This window comes from Varroa jacobsoni, unplaced genomic scaffold (genome assembly GCF_002532875.2).
Source record: "Varroa jacobsoni isolate VJ856 unplaced genomic scaffold, vjacob_1.0 contig00549, whole genome shotgun sequence".
Classification (NCBI taxonomy): Eukaryota; Metazoa; Arthropoda; class Arachnida; order Mesostigmata; family Varroidae; genus Varroa; species Varroa jacobsoni.
The window spans coordinates 24,104-41,233 of NW_019214484.1; the positions used below are offsets into that span (position 1 = coordinate 24,104).

At 40.4% G+C, this 17,130-nt stretch overlaps 1 protein-coding gene across 5 annotated transcripts; it reads right to left on the reverse strand.

Moving 5' to 3' along the window:
- Window positions 1-1,117: 1,117 nt before the first annotated feature.
- Window positions 1,118-15,660, reverse strand: LOC111271341 (E3 ubiquitin-protein ligase RNF103). Of its 5 annotated transcripts, XR_015315294.1 has the most exons (8): window positions 12,714-15,648; window positions 11,159-11,456; window positions 7,133-7,344; window positions 6,879-7,010; window positions 5,272-6,222; window positions 4,714-5,020; window positions 4,270-4,603; window positions 1,118-2,782 (listed from the first exon to the last, which is right to left on the reverse strand). XR_015315294.1 is itself a non-coding variant. In XM_086972887.1 (7 exons), exons 1-7 carry the CDS (start codon window positions 13,162-13,164, stop codon window positions 4,519-4,521), a joined length of 2,427 nt encoding a protein of 808 aa, XP_086829013.1. In that variant the 5' UTR covers window positions 13,165-15,652; the 3' UTR covers window positions 4,117-4,518. The 5 variants fall into 5 exon arrangements, 4 of the variants coding, with proteins under 4 accessions (XP_086829013.1, XP_022707810.1, XP_022707809.1 ...); XM_086972887.1 differs by lacking the exon at window positions 1,118-2,782 and having other exon boundaries at window positions 4,117-4,603; window positions 4,714-5,011; window positions 12,714-15,652; XM_022852075.2 differs by lacking the exon at window positions 1,118-2,782 and having other exon boundaries at window positions 4,117-4,603; window positions 7,133-7,290.
- Window positions 15,661-17,130: the final 1,470 nt, after the last annotated feature.

Here is a 17,130-nt window from a genome sequence, read left to right on the forward strand (position 1 = left end):
AACAGTAAGCAGACCATTGATTCTCTAAAACTTAAAGGTTAGACCGCACTTTTCGGCTGCTTGGAAGTCTTTAGATATGTAGATTCGAAATATATCAAAAAGATCATAATGACGCCAAAAGTTCTTACTTTACAAGATTTTTTTTAAAAAGATTACACGGATACCGTGAATAAGCCAAGTCTTCTATAGAAAAAAAAGAGTTTATTCTTATTGGTTACGCTTGAGTGTTTATTTATATGGCAGATATATCTACGTTGCCTGAAAGTGTTATGCGGCTAGCAGTCTGAAAAGCGAGCTAACATCAATTAAACATAGAAAGAGAATTGGTCTCAAAGTGCACTGGCGTAAAGCAATTTGAAAAATTCTATAAATAACCATTTAAGCTGACCGCTTACTTCGGTAACCATTGAGAGAGATTACTGACATGGATAGTGTGTGGTCATCTGGTCGAAAGCATTAGCGGCACCAAGAAATATACCCACCGCTACGTCCTTTATTCTTAAAATCTCTCACTTTGGAAGGGGACAAAACCGAACGACGTGAAATCATTCTGTCAACTGATAGGTACATAGCTTGACAGCGAATTTAGGTTTTCTTCACAACAAGATGCCTAACAATGGTGCAGCGCCATCCTCAATACCTTGATTACCGTAGGTGCAGGCACCAACCAGAGGCTCTTTTAGATCATAATGATCTGCGTAAAGAGGTAGCCTGTGTTCTTCTAGTCTTCAGTTAATTTCAGCAATAAGCTCACTCAGCCAAAATCCCGACAGGAATGACAGTTTATTCTGCCTACTAGACTTTGATCGTTGTCTTCCACTTAACTTCTTCTGAGCTATGAGGATTACGTTTTTACAGTTACTGCTTTTCTTAAAGTTAGGATCGTTTGACTCCTGTATAAATCTCAGCACTTCTAATCACTGAGTCTTTCTTAAAGTCTCTTTATTGTATTCGTTTTTCTAGAGGATTTGAATCACACTAGGGTTCGGAAGGTAGGTTCCCTATAGATTTCATATGTTAAGGTGTGTTGCACGTACGGGCATTCCAATCTTACTGCTTGTTAGCACGAGAATTAACGGCTGTACTTGTCTTCGTCGGATTTGAAAAGAGCCTCGGGTTTTCCCAAAAAAAAAAAAAAAAAAAAAAAAAAAAAGAATTCTTATGTGAATTCAATTGGAAGGATCCATTTCAGGATACCCTCTAGTGTTTTGTTAGCATTGAGTTTAACTTCTGTCTTTGTCTGTACTGTGAGCTGCAAACCTCCTGTCGGGGCGCGAACTCTATACCCTTCGGAGTTTCTACTTATGTGAACTATTCCCATATATGGTATCCCACAGAAGAGGCAACTTTTTGGTCTTTGGCGCTAAACTGTGATTTACCTTTGCCTCAGCTATTTCTCAGCGTATGTTTGTATAGACTGGCCAGCTCCTTCGGAATTCGCTCTGCGCACAGTGAGTCCCTGCAGCCTTTCCTCGATTAAAATAACGCCTTGATCCGGCAGTCGGCGTTTTTGCACGGCGTTAATAGTCACTGCCGAGACTACGTTCGGGAACCCGCTGAACACAGTTTTGGCCACTGGTGCGGGGACGCCATCCTGTTCAGAGACGTTTCTTTAGTTGGTATTTCCTATCGGGCCTTTTTCTTTCCGGACCAGCTTAGCCATGGCCACCGGCATCAGGTCCTTCAGCTCGACTCCTTCTTTTTCTAATATTATTCAAGTGTAAGCCTCATAAATATGTGTCGATCCTCTAGCCTTCGATCACTCATTGGCTAGGTTTGATTCGCAGTTAGCTTGTGCAGCTTAAACGAACTTCACTCTTACTACTACTAGAGCTGGCACATTCAAAGTTGAGTCATTTTTTTTTGTTTTTTTTTTTACCTAAATGCTTATGCACATTACAAATGAGCTTGTTTAACAACAAAAAAACTTCGAAACACTAAAGATATTTAATTTCATTTCAGTTAACTTGATTTGAATTTATTCGTGTTCATTTTAGTGCCCTATGATAAGGGTGTGGTCATAAAATAAATGTGTCGATTGTATATCACACATCGTAAATCTGTAGAGAATCACCCTAAATAGCATATCATTTGTATAGAGGAATCCTGAACAAACTATATCTGAATGAGTGTATGAAACAGATCGGCGAGACACTTGGCAGTCCGACCGAATCTCTCTGCGGAAATGAGCAAGCATCCTCTCATGCCTTTCAGCCACCTCGAGCAAGTCACATATCTATCTACGCGGGTCCACGCCTTTTCGACGCAGTTAACCAATATTTTTATGAATATCAGCTGAGGATTCATATGGAAACACAGTACGCTATATAGCACTTCGTCTAGGTGTTGTTCATTGAAGCTTGGCTATATCTGACGAAGAAACTCGAACGATTTTCCTATTCTACGGAAATCTATATGTACAGAAAAATAAATACGTTTTAAAGACATAGTAAAATGTATTTTACATCAGGAAGCATACTTGAAATGTAAGATGAACTAGTCGAGCTGCATTTTAGAAAAGAAAGCATCAAATACGTTAATTTTTAGGAAGAAGTGCTGAATAAAATTCTGAGAAAAGTTCACTCAGTTGTCTGTACATCGAGTATTCTAGTGGTTATAACACCAGTCGTCTTCTGTTTTATAACGTAACAGGCGAAATAATGCTAAACAGGATATATTAAGGAACCTCGCTGCGCTAAGAACGCCAATCTTCAATTTTACAACTGTTGAGGTTGAGTTTGTGTGAAAGATGGGCTTCCTCTTTTTCACCTCAAACCACGCACTGAAACAGAGAATTCAATTAGTGTGTCATCTGCACGTCTTGATCCTTTTTGGAAACAAAGTTCTTGCTGAAATTCAGCCTCTCGCGTATTAGAATATACCACTAACACTAAAACCTTATTATCTGGATTTTTTTCCCACCATAAAAAAAAGGCTATATCATAAAGCTAAATAAAGCATTTCTTTGATACCCTTGTTTAGCATTACCTACTAAAGATCTCAATGGATAGCCTTATCGGAAACAAAATATTGGACTGTATATCATAAAATTACTAACAGCGATTTAAAGAGTATGGTATAACAAGTTGTACAATATAAAAACAATCCGCTAGAGTGGTTATACAATAGTAGTAATATTTACCGTTGACTACGTTTATTCGTAGCGAATTAATCGAGAAAACCTAACAGAATCTAGGTCTTTTGCTTATTTTCACTCGGGGGCCTCAGTTTTTTACAATTTAAAATAACGAGCAGGGAAGACATCAAAAATGTTTCACGGATCCATGTATATACGGGCCAAGAGACATTGTGAGGTGTCAGCCATCTTAGCTAACGATCGAATCTATACCTCTGGTGTCAATTGCGCGGACCCTTCCAGCTCGGCCCCACTAATTGCCCCTATGTCTATGCCACCGCCTTACTCTCGTTTCCGCCCTCCCTTTCGCCTTTCACTGTTCTTGTCTTGTTCTTCATCATCGGGATGTGATTAATGTAATAATGTAGCTCTAGCCGGCGAAATGATGATGGAATTATTATACATCATGGTCAGTGACCATGGCTGACAGCCACCCCTTAGACCAGATCTGTGTATCTCTGTGTACGGGTCGTTCGATTCCGCGTCTTGCATTTTCTGTTTGGCTGGCTGGATGGCTGGTTGGTTGGCCATGTCTGAACACAAGGTGTCTGCTTGATCTATTGGCGATCTACGTGCGTTGCATTCAACGATCATTACTAATACGCCAACGTTTATCATATATACATATATCATCATTCGAGTGGCACGCCCTTAACCGTCCGACAGTTATGTAAATGTATTACGGCACTGACTTTCGCTCGACAGGCTTGGTGGTGTTGAAGCTCCATAGCTCACTTCATTGTCTGAATCACTTCCATTGCGCATGTGTAAACTTAGCTACGAAATATTCTTTGCCTGTTCAAGTATTTGTCTTCTAATTTCTCACAGATTTATAAAAAAATTTAAGTAAAGGGCTAAGGAGAAACTTCCCTAAGTAATCCAGGCTACTTCCAGTGCCTTCTGTAATCTGTCAACTATACCGAGGCTTTAACGCCACACATTTCTGACAAACAACTACCTCTGAATAAGTTAGCACTGTATTTTAAAAAAGGTATTTATTCAACAATATATCAACACCCATAGCAAACGCAAATAGCATTTTGGCTGCATGAACATTTGGATCCTGCGTGTTGTCTACTATACCTAGTTAAATACAAGAAAAACACTGATAAAGAGAGAGATAAATAAACTACCTGTGAATGACTATATTTCAACACAACTCCATTAGTCCATTGTTAAAGACGTCCCGGGGTATTTCTGACATTTATTATTAACTATAGGACTATATTTTCGGCAATCGTGGCTTGATTCTTCTCTTGACAAACGTTTGTCCCATAAACCCCATGTTGACCATCGAAGTCCGCGTTTTGCAGGTACTGCGAATAGGCTCGTTAAGCCTACGTCGATTGGACAGGTAGCCAATTGATATGTTAGACCTGTAGCTAAACAGGGGAGCCTAAGTCCCATTCACCACAAGAGTCAGGACTTTTTTTAGGCGATTGCTCTTTTTGTTTATAACACGGCCACCTGAAATTTAATAATATAGACATAAGTGCTGTATAATATTAAACAACCTCTACATCAACCTGGAGAAAGTTATCTCATCAATTGATATATACCGTCCGTGTCTAGCTAACCTGCATATAGGACACGATGCATATTGGTCCCTCGCAAGCCACGCTCGGACGCAATGAGCGTGAAAATTATGACCGCATGGTAGTCCACAAAGAGTATCCCCTTCAGATTCAGTGATGCGCTGTATCTGTTGGCCATCAGTAGTTTTTTCATCTACTGTTTTTAAATTTTCTGGCCGTTTTTCTTGCACAGACAAGGTAGCACCACGGTACCGCTCAAGGCAAATGCTGCACACTAGGGAAGGTATCATACCAGCCGGAAATTTCGTATATTCGAGCAGTGCTGTTTCAAACTTCTCATCTGAGGATGCTAGAAAACAAACAGTGATTTTATATCATATATATAGGAACATAGAATAGTCGTACCTAGCAGTTAGTGCAGGCTAAGTAAAAGATCGTTTACATGCTCTTAATCGTATATATTGGTAGCCTATAGACATGCAGGATTGTTGTCAATGGTTCACAGATGTTGGTTGCCGTCATTGGTATTCTACTGGGTTTACTCACTGGGCTGCGTACACAGAAAGGGCGCTCATATTAGCTAGATGAACAAATTCATACCTTCACTGAGCTGTACGATGCGATTAGCAATGGAGCTATCATAGGTGAAACGCCATCTTGGCAGATGGTTAATGTAATCTAGCGCCGCAAGTGGACAGTGCAGGAGGTTATCGTTAAGGTTGCTCTGGCCCGTCGGCATTGACGTATGAGAATTCTGTGCTAAACGCTGAATGGTCGTCGGCTGTAGGGGCCAGAGAAATTGATTGATGAGGACCACAGAGTGTTGATTGCTACGCTCGATCCAGGATAGACGTGTTCGGGGCCGAGGATAGGGGGATTCCTGGAGTAGTGGTCTTGCAGGTGGATCTGGTTGAGGTCTATTTGTTTCATGGCTTTGTCTTCGTTGTATTTGTCCCGGAGGAACCAGACCAATGGAACGCCAAGAGAAAAGTCCTACCGCGCTACCAAAGAAGAACACACTCACGGCGAGCATTCGAATAGAACTTACGAAAGGCCAATGAGCAACGAGAAGGTGGCCGACATTCGAATCGCAGAAGTACCCCTGAACAATGACAGATAGGGCTCGGTCTGCTAACCAATCAATCCATTTGAATTTAATCTGCGCGAGAGCCACTGCTACAAGCCATAGCGCAACCATGGTTGCGTTGTACTTGGCCACACGCCAAAGCCATGAGATCACGTGTTTTGCGCAACACGATGATTCAATAATAAATAGTTCAATACATAGCAATAGATTAACCAATGTTAAACTAAGAGCAAATAGATCCTGGCCCTCAGGTAGTCTGAACTTTAAAAATATTTCCAGTCGTCGAAAATTCAAAGCTTCACCACGCTCTGCTCCATACACATAAACAGAACAAGGACTCAATGATGAACTGCCAGGGGTCAAAATTAAGTATGTGGCCGTTGACCGATCTACAGTTTCTTCCGGCAGAAATGTAGCATTTAGACTTGCTAGATCCGGGTCGATTATCCCAACGTCAATGCGATCTGTAATAAATGGATTGTTTCCTTGTTTATTAGAAACAATGCACCACATTAGCTTTTAACTAGCAATTAGCAAGAACAAAATTCAGTGTAACAAATGGGACAGGACATATAATACACTGCGTTAAGGTAGTTCATATGAAACTGGTAGACACGACAGCTCATACTCAGTGATACAGATGGATTAAAGGCTATGCCGTCTTCTTTTATTTCGCGATGATGCAGTGGTAACACGTTTATCTCATGAACCTAGGCAAATGTGAGATGGTCTGGGCTTAAAACCAGGCGAAGATACAGTGTGGTTCGCGTTAAAAACCAGCCATCTGGGGCAATGCTTAAAGGGCAGAACAGAACGTAGGCTCAAAACATTTGTCTATTTCTGGGAATCAACCAATGGGATTGGAATCGTTATCCTTTGACGATGCCTGAAGAAGTTCAGGGTCGATCTGCATCGCGGCAACGATCGCCAAACGTTATGGCCAAGTAACTGTAGTTAATAGAAAAAGACATTTCCAAGAGCACGAATAGAATACAAAACTGTTAATTCATTCTAGACGTACGCTTTAAGACCGAGACAGTTGTTATCGGTCCTATCCTGTTGCGTACGCTCCTGTTGGTCACACGTATTAGACAGCTGTGTTACCCGCTATCATACTCACCTCGAAACCGCAGAGCAATTGCTGAAAGAAGAACCGGAGTCTGATTAATATCAGACACGAGTAGCAATTTCAATTTTGCCTTTGATGATCCTCTGCCAGATTGAGGAAACCGTTTCCAGGACAATAAGTCGGCTGCATGAAAAAATACAATCAATTGACTTAAATATAGTCTACAATACGTTTTTTTTTTTTTTAAATCAATCATATATAAACGTACTAATTAATATATAAGTATAATCTATAGGTATAAGTACCCTGGTAAACGCGTTGGACTTTGCTGGCTAGTTGTTTAGCAATCCATCCAATCACCTGACGCGTCTTATGGAGATTATACAAGCTGTGCCACGCCATCTCTTTCAATGCTGTTGCTTTCTGTGTAGTACTTCTATTCACGTGTGTAGGCGTTTGATTTCTAGGGAAAGCCAGCACAAGTTGAGGTACAATCCAGTTTCTCCGTTCACAAGTCCTACGAAAAAAGAAATGTCGCTCTACAGAAGTTTTGATTTAGGTCTTGTTTTACGACCCGACGTGATTTGTTGAGGCCACTAACGGTCTAAAATCGAAACGCTGTCATTTCTGGTCTCAAGCTCTGAACAGGAATACATATTGTACCTATGGTTACATAATAATCCGATTTGATGCTGGTGCCATTGCATAACAACACATCTGCTACTCCTGTCTATATTTGGATGAAAAGCGATTGGGTAACCCATTTTGCAGAAACAATAGTAACCCTAACAAGAGCAAGATGAATTATAAACGATATATCTAAAAGATCAAATGCGACAGGTCACCACTATAAATTTTGTCTGCTTATAGCCTAGACAACTGGCTGAAAATAAAAAAAAAGCTGCCGGATTAGGTTATTGAAGGGGCAAAGTGTCCGCTTCAACAAAATAGAAATTATTGCTTGGACTCACGTAAAACGTATCTTTCAGTATTCGAACTTGCATTGTAGATTTAAGACGTCTCTAAGTACCACAAGGTAGATTCTATCATAGATGAACAATAAATTTATGGTGCTAGCAGTTATGAGAATGCGGAAAGCTCACCTTACCATTTTATAGGGCGGGGCAACGAAAATCACTTTATTTTCTTGAATGTGTACGCATTGCGGCAAGGTACCTTTTGATTTCACCAGCGAGAAAAAATTAATATGGACGGAACCAGACCATCTGATGGCCACTATATTCTCTCAGTTCGCGTTCAATGAAGACGTACATAAAACTCTGTTATTATGAGCTGTCCTCAGTTACAAAACATGCGGTGAAGAAAGAATAGACGTTGGCAAGTATAAATGAGATCCTCACCTTCACGATTTATCCCCTTGCTTTAATTTTCTTTTTAAATGTGGCCGAAATATAATCTGCACAACATCTCCTGCCAGCAGGTTATGTTTAGCAGTGGAAAATATTGCTATCGGCAATACATTCGAGAAATCAATATTTCTTATTCGTGTTCTGACTTAATTAACAGTAAAATGAAACGGTTTCGTAAAGTTGGGCACAGAGGCACCAGATTCGAAGAGCTTTATAACATAGCTTGAATGTGGGTTGGTCATCTGGACGTAGTTTCTGCACTTAACGCGGCGCTTTTATGATGCGATATATACTAATTCGTTTTGCAGTGGAGTTGTGGCCACTCGCTATTGAGTGGCAGTTGTGGCGTTGTATTGCAAGGAAAATGGAAGGTTCCTAAAACAGATTGTTTTTTTTGCATACGATCGTGACCATGGATAGATGCAAAACCGTAATCTTTGCATGAACTTAAGCGAAAAATAATTGGTGGCTAATGATGAGTAGAACAAGTATAGTTTAACCTTCGATCGATTAGGTTACTCTTGTTTCAGTGTTTTCGATATCGACTTCGGCCGGTATATTCTGCCTTACCTATTGTATGGCCTTAATCGCACCCCGCCAACTTGTCATCCGTTTAGCCTTATGTTAAATTTCCTTAACACGAAACATCCGATTACTGGCATTAAACAGATCGTGTTGTAGAGAGCACGAAATCATAGCCATAAGTAAGAGGTAAGTCGCTGGATGTAAAACTACAGCGGTTTCGGCCATGGAACTCAATGTGTTTATTAGACAGTACGAAATGTATATCGCCTAGTAAGTTCAATCAATATCGTTAAGTCACGGGGATGCTTACACAAGATTGTTTACTCATTTAGTAGCTTTATTACAAGTTTGAACTAACCGCTTTTGTCAACTTTATTCTTCGCAAACGATATACCTACATAGGCATTATGTACTCTGACAGAACCTCCGTCATCGTCCACATCTATAGGAGAATACATGCCATTTTCTGGTATAACGAAATTCAAACAACGCAAGTCATCAAGAATTATCAAAAAAAATAGTCTGCAAGCGTTCCCATTATGAGCTCGTTGTAGGAAACCGCTCGAAACGAGAAGAGCACCACATTTTCTAAACAGATGCTGGATTTCTGCAGCCAACGATGTGGACCGTAAAAAAACAGGTGCCTATGGGTAACCCATTAAACGTAGACATTGAGAGATCCAATTGATTCGCTTAATTCATGGGACAAGCACTGGCGAAGGCCGCTTCCCCTTGAGGGAGCTTTTAATGAGGTAAATGTTTTGGTTGTGGTTTTAGTGGCTTAGTAATTCGGTCAAAGGAGTCTGACGTATTCAATCTCGGTATGTTCAGCTTCCTAGGAGAAAAACTGGCGTGTGAAGGCTTTACCTTTCGTGGGGTTAAGCTGAGTCATTGCTGATTCGTTAAAGTTAGGATCGTGGGGATGCCTCGCAGCACTATGTAAAGGTCCCAGCTTTTTGTGCTTTCGTCCGTACAGTAGAACAAAGAGACAAGATAGAAAAGAACTGCAGGGATCTCTTGCTGTACGCCCGTTGCAGAAGGAATCATAGTCTTTTTAGAAGCACAGGTGCAGCCGTCATCCATAGACCTTGTTTATGAAACAACACTCTGTCCGACAAAATCTACTGCGGAAGAAGACTCTAGTCGACACGTATGGTACCCTCTAAACTTTTTATCTCCTTCATCCCAGTTCCTGAACATGTATAGTCTCGGTGAATCTCTGGTGAGCGCTTCTGGATGCGACCTTAACCTGTATGGTCCGTAAGATTGAGGAGCAAACAATAAATCTGAGAAATCCATCCTTTATCTTAAATGCAAACAACGCTAGCCAGATAAAGCCAATGAAAAAATTTTTGGTAAGCCCTTTCACCGAAAAATCTTTACGGCTTTAAACAGTGCAACCGAAAGATTCAGAGCGAGTAAACGAATTTAGCAGACCCTGAGTGTATCTAGTACGACACCAGCTGAGTTAATAATTATGCATTAACAGCTTGATATAGGCATTTGGGCCGTAACTAAGGTCGATCCTAGTCCGAAAAAGACCAGTCGACCTGATTCTGCTAGGCTCAAAAACGGAACTTGGGACCCCGAATGAGGTGTTTTAGGCCCGCTCGAATTGGTAACGTAAATACTCAAAAAAAAAAAATCGCGAGGCTTTTTTTAGAAGAAGTTGAAGGAAAACTGTATACAGCGGTAATTATCCCTTTAATTATAGAGCTAGGAAAATGATTCAGGACATGATGAAACGGGTAGCGGAAAACCGCAGGAACTGTAGTGGGTTTTACTATATTAGTAGGTTCTTCTGGTCCTCTTGATAGTGTAGTGGTAACGTGTTTGCCTACCAAACTTACAGACATGTGGCGGTTAAGTTTGAAACTAGACGTAGACACGTTATTCGTGCTGAAAGCCGGCCTTCTGAAACAGTGCTTAACGGCAGTATCGGATGTAAAATTCAAAACATTATCTTGTTTTTTGCCCAGTCGAATTAATATGCATTTTAACCTTACTAGCTGTTCATTGCCACCGTTTGCAAGAACCCTTGGACACCCCTGTTCACTTTTTCTAGTGTGTAAGTTGAAGATGTAACTTCTGGGATGAGCATTAGATGCAGTGGCTTTTTTCACTCATGGATAGATCATGGAGCTATTTCAAATGTTACCAACAAGGTAGCACGCCACACCGCAAAAAACGGGCTACTTTTTTAAGACGTTTGTCTGATTCTAAATGGTTGTAATGAAAATCGGTGTATTTTGAAATCTTGCTTTATATGTACTTGAGAAAAATCCAAATTCAGAAATTAAACTATAGAGTACATATTTAAGGGTAATAGATAGAACAAATTTGGCAGAATTACGCAATCGCGTTCACATATTATCATGTATTCTACAGAAATTTTTAAGATAGATTATTAGGTATTTATTTTAAATATTTACTTACGCGGGATCTGAGGCACAATCAAAAACGGCAGCTTGTATTCCGAATCGAGTGACGGCGTGGACAAGTTCTCGCCACGAACTAGTTTCAAGGAGAGTTACGCCTCCTCTAAGTCGAATTAAAATCAAGAGACACAAACTTGAGCCGATGTCATTTACCCTTTCCATTACTAGCTGTTCTAGATCAGACCCCGAACGAAGGGATTTGCCGGCGAAGCCGTCATCTGTTTTCTGCTCCAATAACGCTGTTTCTGGTTTTGTCGAACTGTGTATGTCCAACACCTCGTCTACATGAACTGCTCCTAAAAAACGCAACGAAGAATAATAGCAAAATCGAATAATTCTTGTTAGATGCTGAACGATTAATCATACAAACCGAAACCTGAGAAGGTTCTTGGTCCTTAATTGATCTTCGACCTAAATGGCCTCACAACTTCCGGCTCTTACGCCTCTCTGTATTTTACCACGGAAGCGTAAAGTGGACGCTCGATTTCGGAACTACAAAATCTATATGTGTGTTGGCAGCATTTCGTCTTTTCCTTCGGTGGTATGTTGCTCTCCATCCACAATCTGTAAGTTCTTTACATATTCAATATTGCTGACTGTCGAAATTACTTTTGCCCGGAAAGCATTGTTAGTCTCGTGAGTTGATAATATAAACCTCACAGGTTATAACCTTTTTTATGTGGCAGCTTTTTCCAGACAACTGCCGTATCTAAAGTGGCCGACTAATCATCAGTGTATTACTCACAACTCGCTAATCTGATACTCCAGGTCAAGCTCATAGCTCATACTGCTCAGTTACTAAATCAAATAACTCCCGAAAGGTTAAAGTCGTGCACCATGACCGGTCCAATTCCAGTTAAATTTACCGAAGTTACTTCTACTAGTTCTTTTTAGATAGAGATCCAGTTGTCAAAACCGTATTTTACATTAGTTTCCAAAAATCAAATTGGCTGCAAATGAGGCCAACGTAGTAGCCTCCTAGGCATCCCGCAGTCGAATAGAACGCTAAGTTTCTGTCTTTGCCCCTGACGATTTATAGCCAACAGCATTTGCGTTCCACAGTTTCGTCTGTCAAAGAAATGACTACTGAAAATCCAAAAAAAAAAAAAAAAAAAAAAAGAAATCGTTGCCTAGTTGATTATTTAAACAAACTCTTAGCTTAACTTGAATTAGCCAGCTTAATATTTGGAAACGGCCGCCATTTTAGTGAATGCTAATGAAGGCTGCTCCTAAGACAAAAAAATCTCATTAAAACACAGAAATTAGGATATCAATAAATGAACATATTTAAATAAACGAACTGTCCGGAAGAAAGACTTCTCAAGTGTTTATTTTGGGAAAACTGGGCTAAATCCGTCTATAAGACGATGCCTTCTTCTTTATGATAGGGTTTAGGTACTCACTTCGATCAGCAGTGATTCCCTAGTCTAGTTTAATTCTGTTGCTCAAGGCCACGTTATATAGGAACCAGATACTAGACAAACATTTTGTAATTAAGTAAATAAAATTATGGTAGTCATTATAAGTAAGCTAAGGCTTAATTTCATACCAACCTGTCTTTTGTACGAGGTGTACTAGTGTGTCCTTATAGGAAGAAGTGACTACTCGACTACTGAATGGATTTAGATAGACTGCATGGCCTCGTTTTCTTGACTCTCGATCCGCTCCTATATGTAAGCCAGTTTCATGTACATAATTTTTCGTATCGTTGTGATGACGTAAATGATTTCGTTGTGGATGCTGATGGTGGGAGTGATAGGTAGCTAGCAGATCTTGCGACTGAGGCAGTTGCATTCCTCTCTGACGAAGGATCTCTTCGAGTGTACCCACATCCAAATGGTTAATATCATTTCGGACCGAAGTTCCTGATAGGTTCGTCGCAGCAGCATGACAAGCAATCCAACTACACTGATAAAGTCGAACCACGTCGATGGCGACTGACAGTAGCATCACTCCAACCAGATATAAAAACAACAAGCACAGTTTGATCCAACAAGAACTCATTTCGAAACAGGCACCTTAAAGCGCGTTCAAGCGTTTCTTTTACTTGCTGCTTTGCACTGGATTCTACCCCAAAAAATGGAGGTTAAAATAGTAAATTTAAAATGCGTATGAAAAATCCTGCAGAACACGCTAAAACGATACGGGAAGTGACTGTTGAACGCCGTTTGGTATCAACAGGTGTGCGTGTATGTCTGTGAATTAGCGCGGGTCTATAAATCCCAAAAGGTCTAGAGGAATCCGAAGTGCTCTCGCCCGGCGCTCCACCCAGCGTAGTGATTCAGGAAGAGAACAGGGGGAAGTTAGATTCGTTCGTTGTGTGGGCTGGCGTAGCACTCAAGCAACCTGTGCACACAGTTACAGAATAACACCGCCCATTGATCTGAGGACGAACGCGTGTGTTCAACCAAGTGGAGCTCAATTGGAGAAGCAGGATTTCCCCTGACACAAGCACTCGAGAAACGCGAATGGTGCAATGGTCACCACTAGTTGATCGTAGCCATACCAGTGCAAAAGATCGTTGGTGAGTTTACAATAAGGTCTGTCAGCCTGATCTGCTTCGTATTTGGAACTTGTCTGAAGTGGCTAAAGTCGAGAATAGCCGAATTTATAATGGACTACGGAGCAGTTGGTGTTATTGGCCTCCGACAGCCCCCCGGAGCTTTGAGCTCCTTTCCATTCGAGGGATCTCCCGCTAATCCGCACTGTCTAGGTCGCGGCACACCACTACCGGCTCCTTTATATTGGCGGCAATGTGTAGGCGTGTTGTAGCGTTTCTTTAAGCCGATTAGAGAGAACAGTCTCCAAGTAACATGGCAAAGTTGGACGCACCTCAAGAACGCAGTCTTATAGAATAACGTACTTGCTTTATCCAACACAGAGTGCTTCGATATTCCTATCTCGAATTATTTTTTTTTTTAATTTTAACCTGAGTTCTTTTCCTTATTCTGAATTTGTTTGCTGTTTGTATTCTGCGTCTTCGTAAAACGTTCAGTTAAATGAGTACTGCCACAATGGTCGCTTAGAACCTTAAAACTCGTTTACCCATCTATATATGTTCTATTATGACCGCTTGCTGCTTCATGCAGTTCAAGCTACCTCCTTATTCTTGCAACATGTATACCGTAAGAGGCAGCGCTATTCCCCATACAATATGAACGATGCTTGCTGGAAAACAAAGACGACGTTTTCCCCCATTGCATCTCCATGTACAGATACCTACGTTTGTATAGGAGCCGACAGTCGGCCGTCCTCTCTGCCTCTGGCTCGTTCTCTATTTCTTTCCTTGTACGATCCCTTCTATTTATAACTCTTTTTTCATTTCCATCATGTATGAGATCGTCTTCGTGTCGTCATTCACAGCCTTCCTCATCTTCTCAAAGAGGATTCTTTCTATAGCTTCGCTTGCGAACCCATTCATTTCAAATTCTGCTCCAGTTTTCCTGTGGTTGACTTCGCTTTATTCTTTGCACGACTCCGCTCAACACGGAACGAAGCCAGAAGCCGATGCAAGAACGGACTTAGCGATTCTTCTTACTTTGAAGGATCCTTTTCGTCTTCCTCTATATTTGCTGTCAGCCACGGAGTAAGTCTCTCGCTAAGCAGTGAGTTGAATTCTGTTGATATGGACGGACTGCTGATATGGGCGGAGACTTGTCTGGACGGTCTCAGATAGACATACATATAAATGTATATTATATGTATATGTATTATAATAATAATAAGGATATTATAACAATAGTAATGGTAACGTGGACGAGAAAAGATGAAAATCGTGTATGTATTTGTACATACAATACAATGGTGAGTCAGTTGCTGCAGTGTTACTTGCGAATCTGTGGTTTAAGGTCTACAATTGTTCAGCTGAGGACATTTTGTCACCAAATGGCTAGTGCGTCCTTTTTCCATTTACTGCCGGTAGCATAATAGCGATTAGCTTAGCTTCAAACTGAGGCCCGGGGACGGGAGTTCTGGACGGATTCGTTGAGGGATATTCCACTATGCTAAGTCTAGCTCAGCTAGTACGGCATTCTTCAATGGGTTATGTATGACGCCTTTTATGCTTCGTAGAGCCACCTATGACATCTACTTGTTTCTGGCTGGTAATATCTCCACTTTCTGTGTACGATGCCGCGTGCAGTTTGCCGGCTGATTCTGAATCAAACTCAAGGGAGAAAACGTTGCAACTAAGAAAATAATAAAATAGCTTCAAACAGCTCACGTCATTTTCAAGCTGGCCCTCAAAAGGCAAGGAAACTTCGAGCAAGTAGCTCCGTTACGGTGGTGTATCCATTTTTATATGGTGACAGCGACAGCAACACAGGTTTCTCGCTGTTACCTCAGCCTCAGTCAACTTGGCGTGTTTCATATTCACTCAGTTGTGCTGGAACAATCGCACCACGTAAACATCGTCTTAAGTTATGACCACCGTCAATGTGTATATCCGTAAACTATGTGCACGAGACTTATGTACAACTACGTACAGAGGCATGGTGTGATACACCCCCTCGCAGAGGGTTAGTCCAACTAAAGCAGGCCTAGCTGTTAGGCCCCATCGGAGGCGAGGCGTTCGTGGAGAGGACGCAGTGGAAAGACAACTGTCCTCCTTCTCTGTGTGCGCACAAAAAGAAAGAGGTTCGTAGGTAAGTGGAGGTTGTAGGTTAGGCCACATGCATTCAAGCATGTTCTGTAGAGCGTGCTTTTTGTTTTGATAGTAAGGGTCTTTTTTTTTTTTTTTAATTATCAAACCAAAACAGCAGTGAGGTGATCACTGATGTAATAGCTCGAGCAGGCTTTTGGCCTACGTTTCAGCGATCGTAACTCTAATCGACTGGGCCAATCTCTAGTGATGCAAAGACAAGAACCCCATGAGGGGGTAAACGAACACCACACACACACACACACACACAATGACAACACACATAATGGAAGATAATAGTATACATTATTCGTTTCATTGCATAAAAATACTGTTGAATTTATGATCTTAAAAAGACTGTGCCCGTATGGTTATTTACAAAAAAAAAGTGTAATAATATCAATGTTCATTGCGAGATCTAAATGCGCGTGTGCTTCATGGTAAAAAGTGTAGCAGCAGCAGCTAACAAAGAAGTCCATAAAAAGCTCTTCACGAATTGAGTTTGGAAAGATAGAAAGACGTTTGGCATACTCTTAAAACATTTTTACGTAACCAATCATAATCATTAGCGAGAAAATTCACAGGCTCACATCACTGCCATAAACGAGATACTAGTTGGTCTACGCGCTGCCCGTTTAAAAACTGTAATAAAATAGTTTAGTAGATGAAAAGACAATATATTGAAAAAGACTTTTTAAAGTTAAGTTCCATAGCAGAAGGCACCAAAGAGTTGTTAATAAATAGATAAAATACTATTATATATAGTAATAGAATACAGAAAAGACCTGCAACGAAACAGGAAACAGCAGGGATTCAAGTTCACATAGTCGAAATCAGTTTAAGTAAAAAAATGTGCAGTATAGAAGAAAATAAATGAGTGTTTGAGCCTGGATGTTTATAGCCACTGGTAGTGGATGTACGTACGTATTCGTTTATATATATAATGAATGAATTTAATACATATATAGAATGGTGATAACCGCTCGGTCCTGGTTTTTATGTTAATGAAGCTATTGTTGTAATCTCAGACAGTATGTTTTTATTTAGGAATAATTCTATTGTAGAATATTTTATAATCAAGACGATAGGATGTTTTTTTTTGAAGGATATATATATATATATATATAATACATAAAGTTCGCTATTCAAGTTCATTTACATAAGCTAGTATATTGGATTCATAATTATACAGTTTATGTCGACCATCGTGTCGAGCAGTACGAGAAATAAAACAAAAAGCAATTCTTGAAAAAATGCATATCTGTATTACTAAATCCAAAAATTCCATGATAACTGAATTGTTTGAGAAAATATAAAACAATTAAAGCCAA

Bases quoted from the DNA above. Each gene is read 5' to 3' on its own strand.
- LOC111271341 (XM_022852074.2), bottom strand. From the start codon at position 13,164: ATGAGTTCTTGTTGGATCAAACTGTGCTTGTTGTTTTTATATCTGGTT. The intron at 6,223-6,878 runs GTGAGTATGATA...CATTTATTACAG, and splicing joins AATTGCTCTGCGGTTTCGAG to ATCGCATTGACGTTGGGATA. The intron at 5,021-5,271 runs GTATGAATTTGT...TTTGTTTTCTAG, and splicing joins CATCGTACAGCTCAGTGAAG to CATCCTCAGATGAGAAGTTT.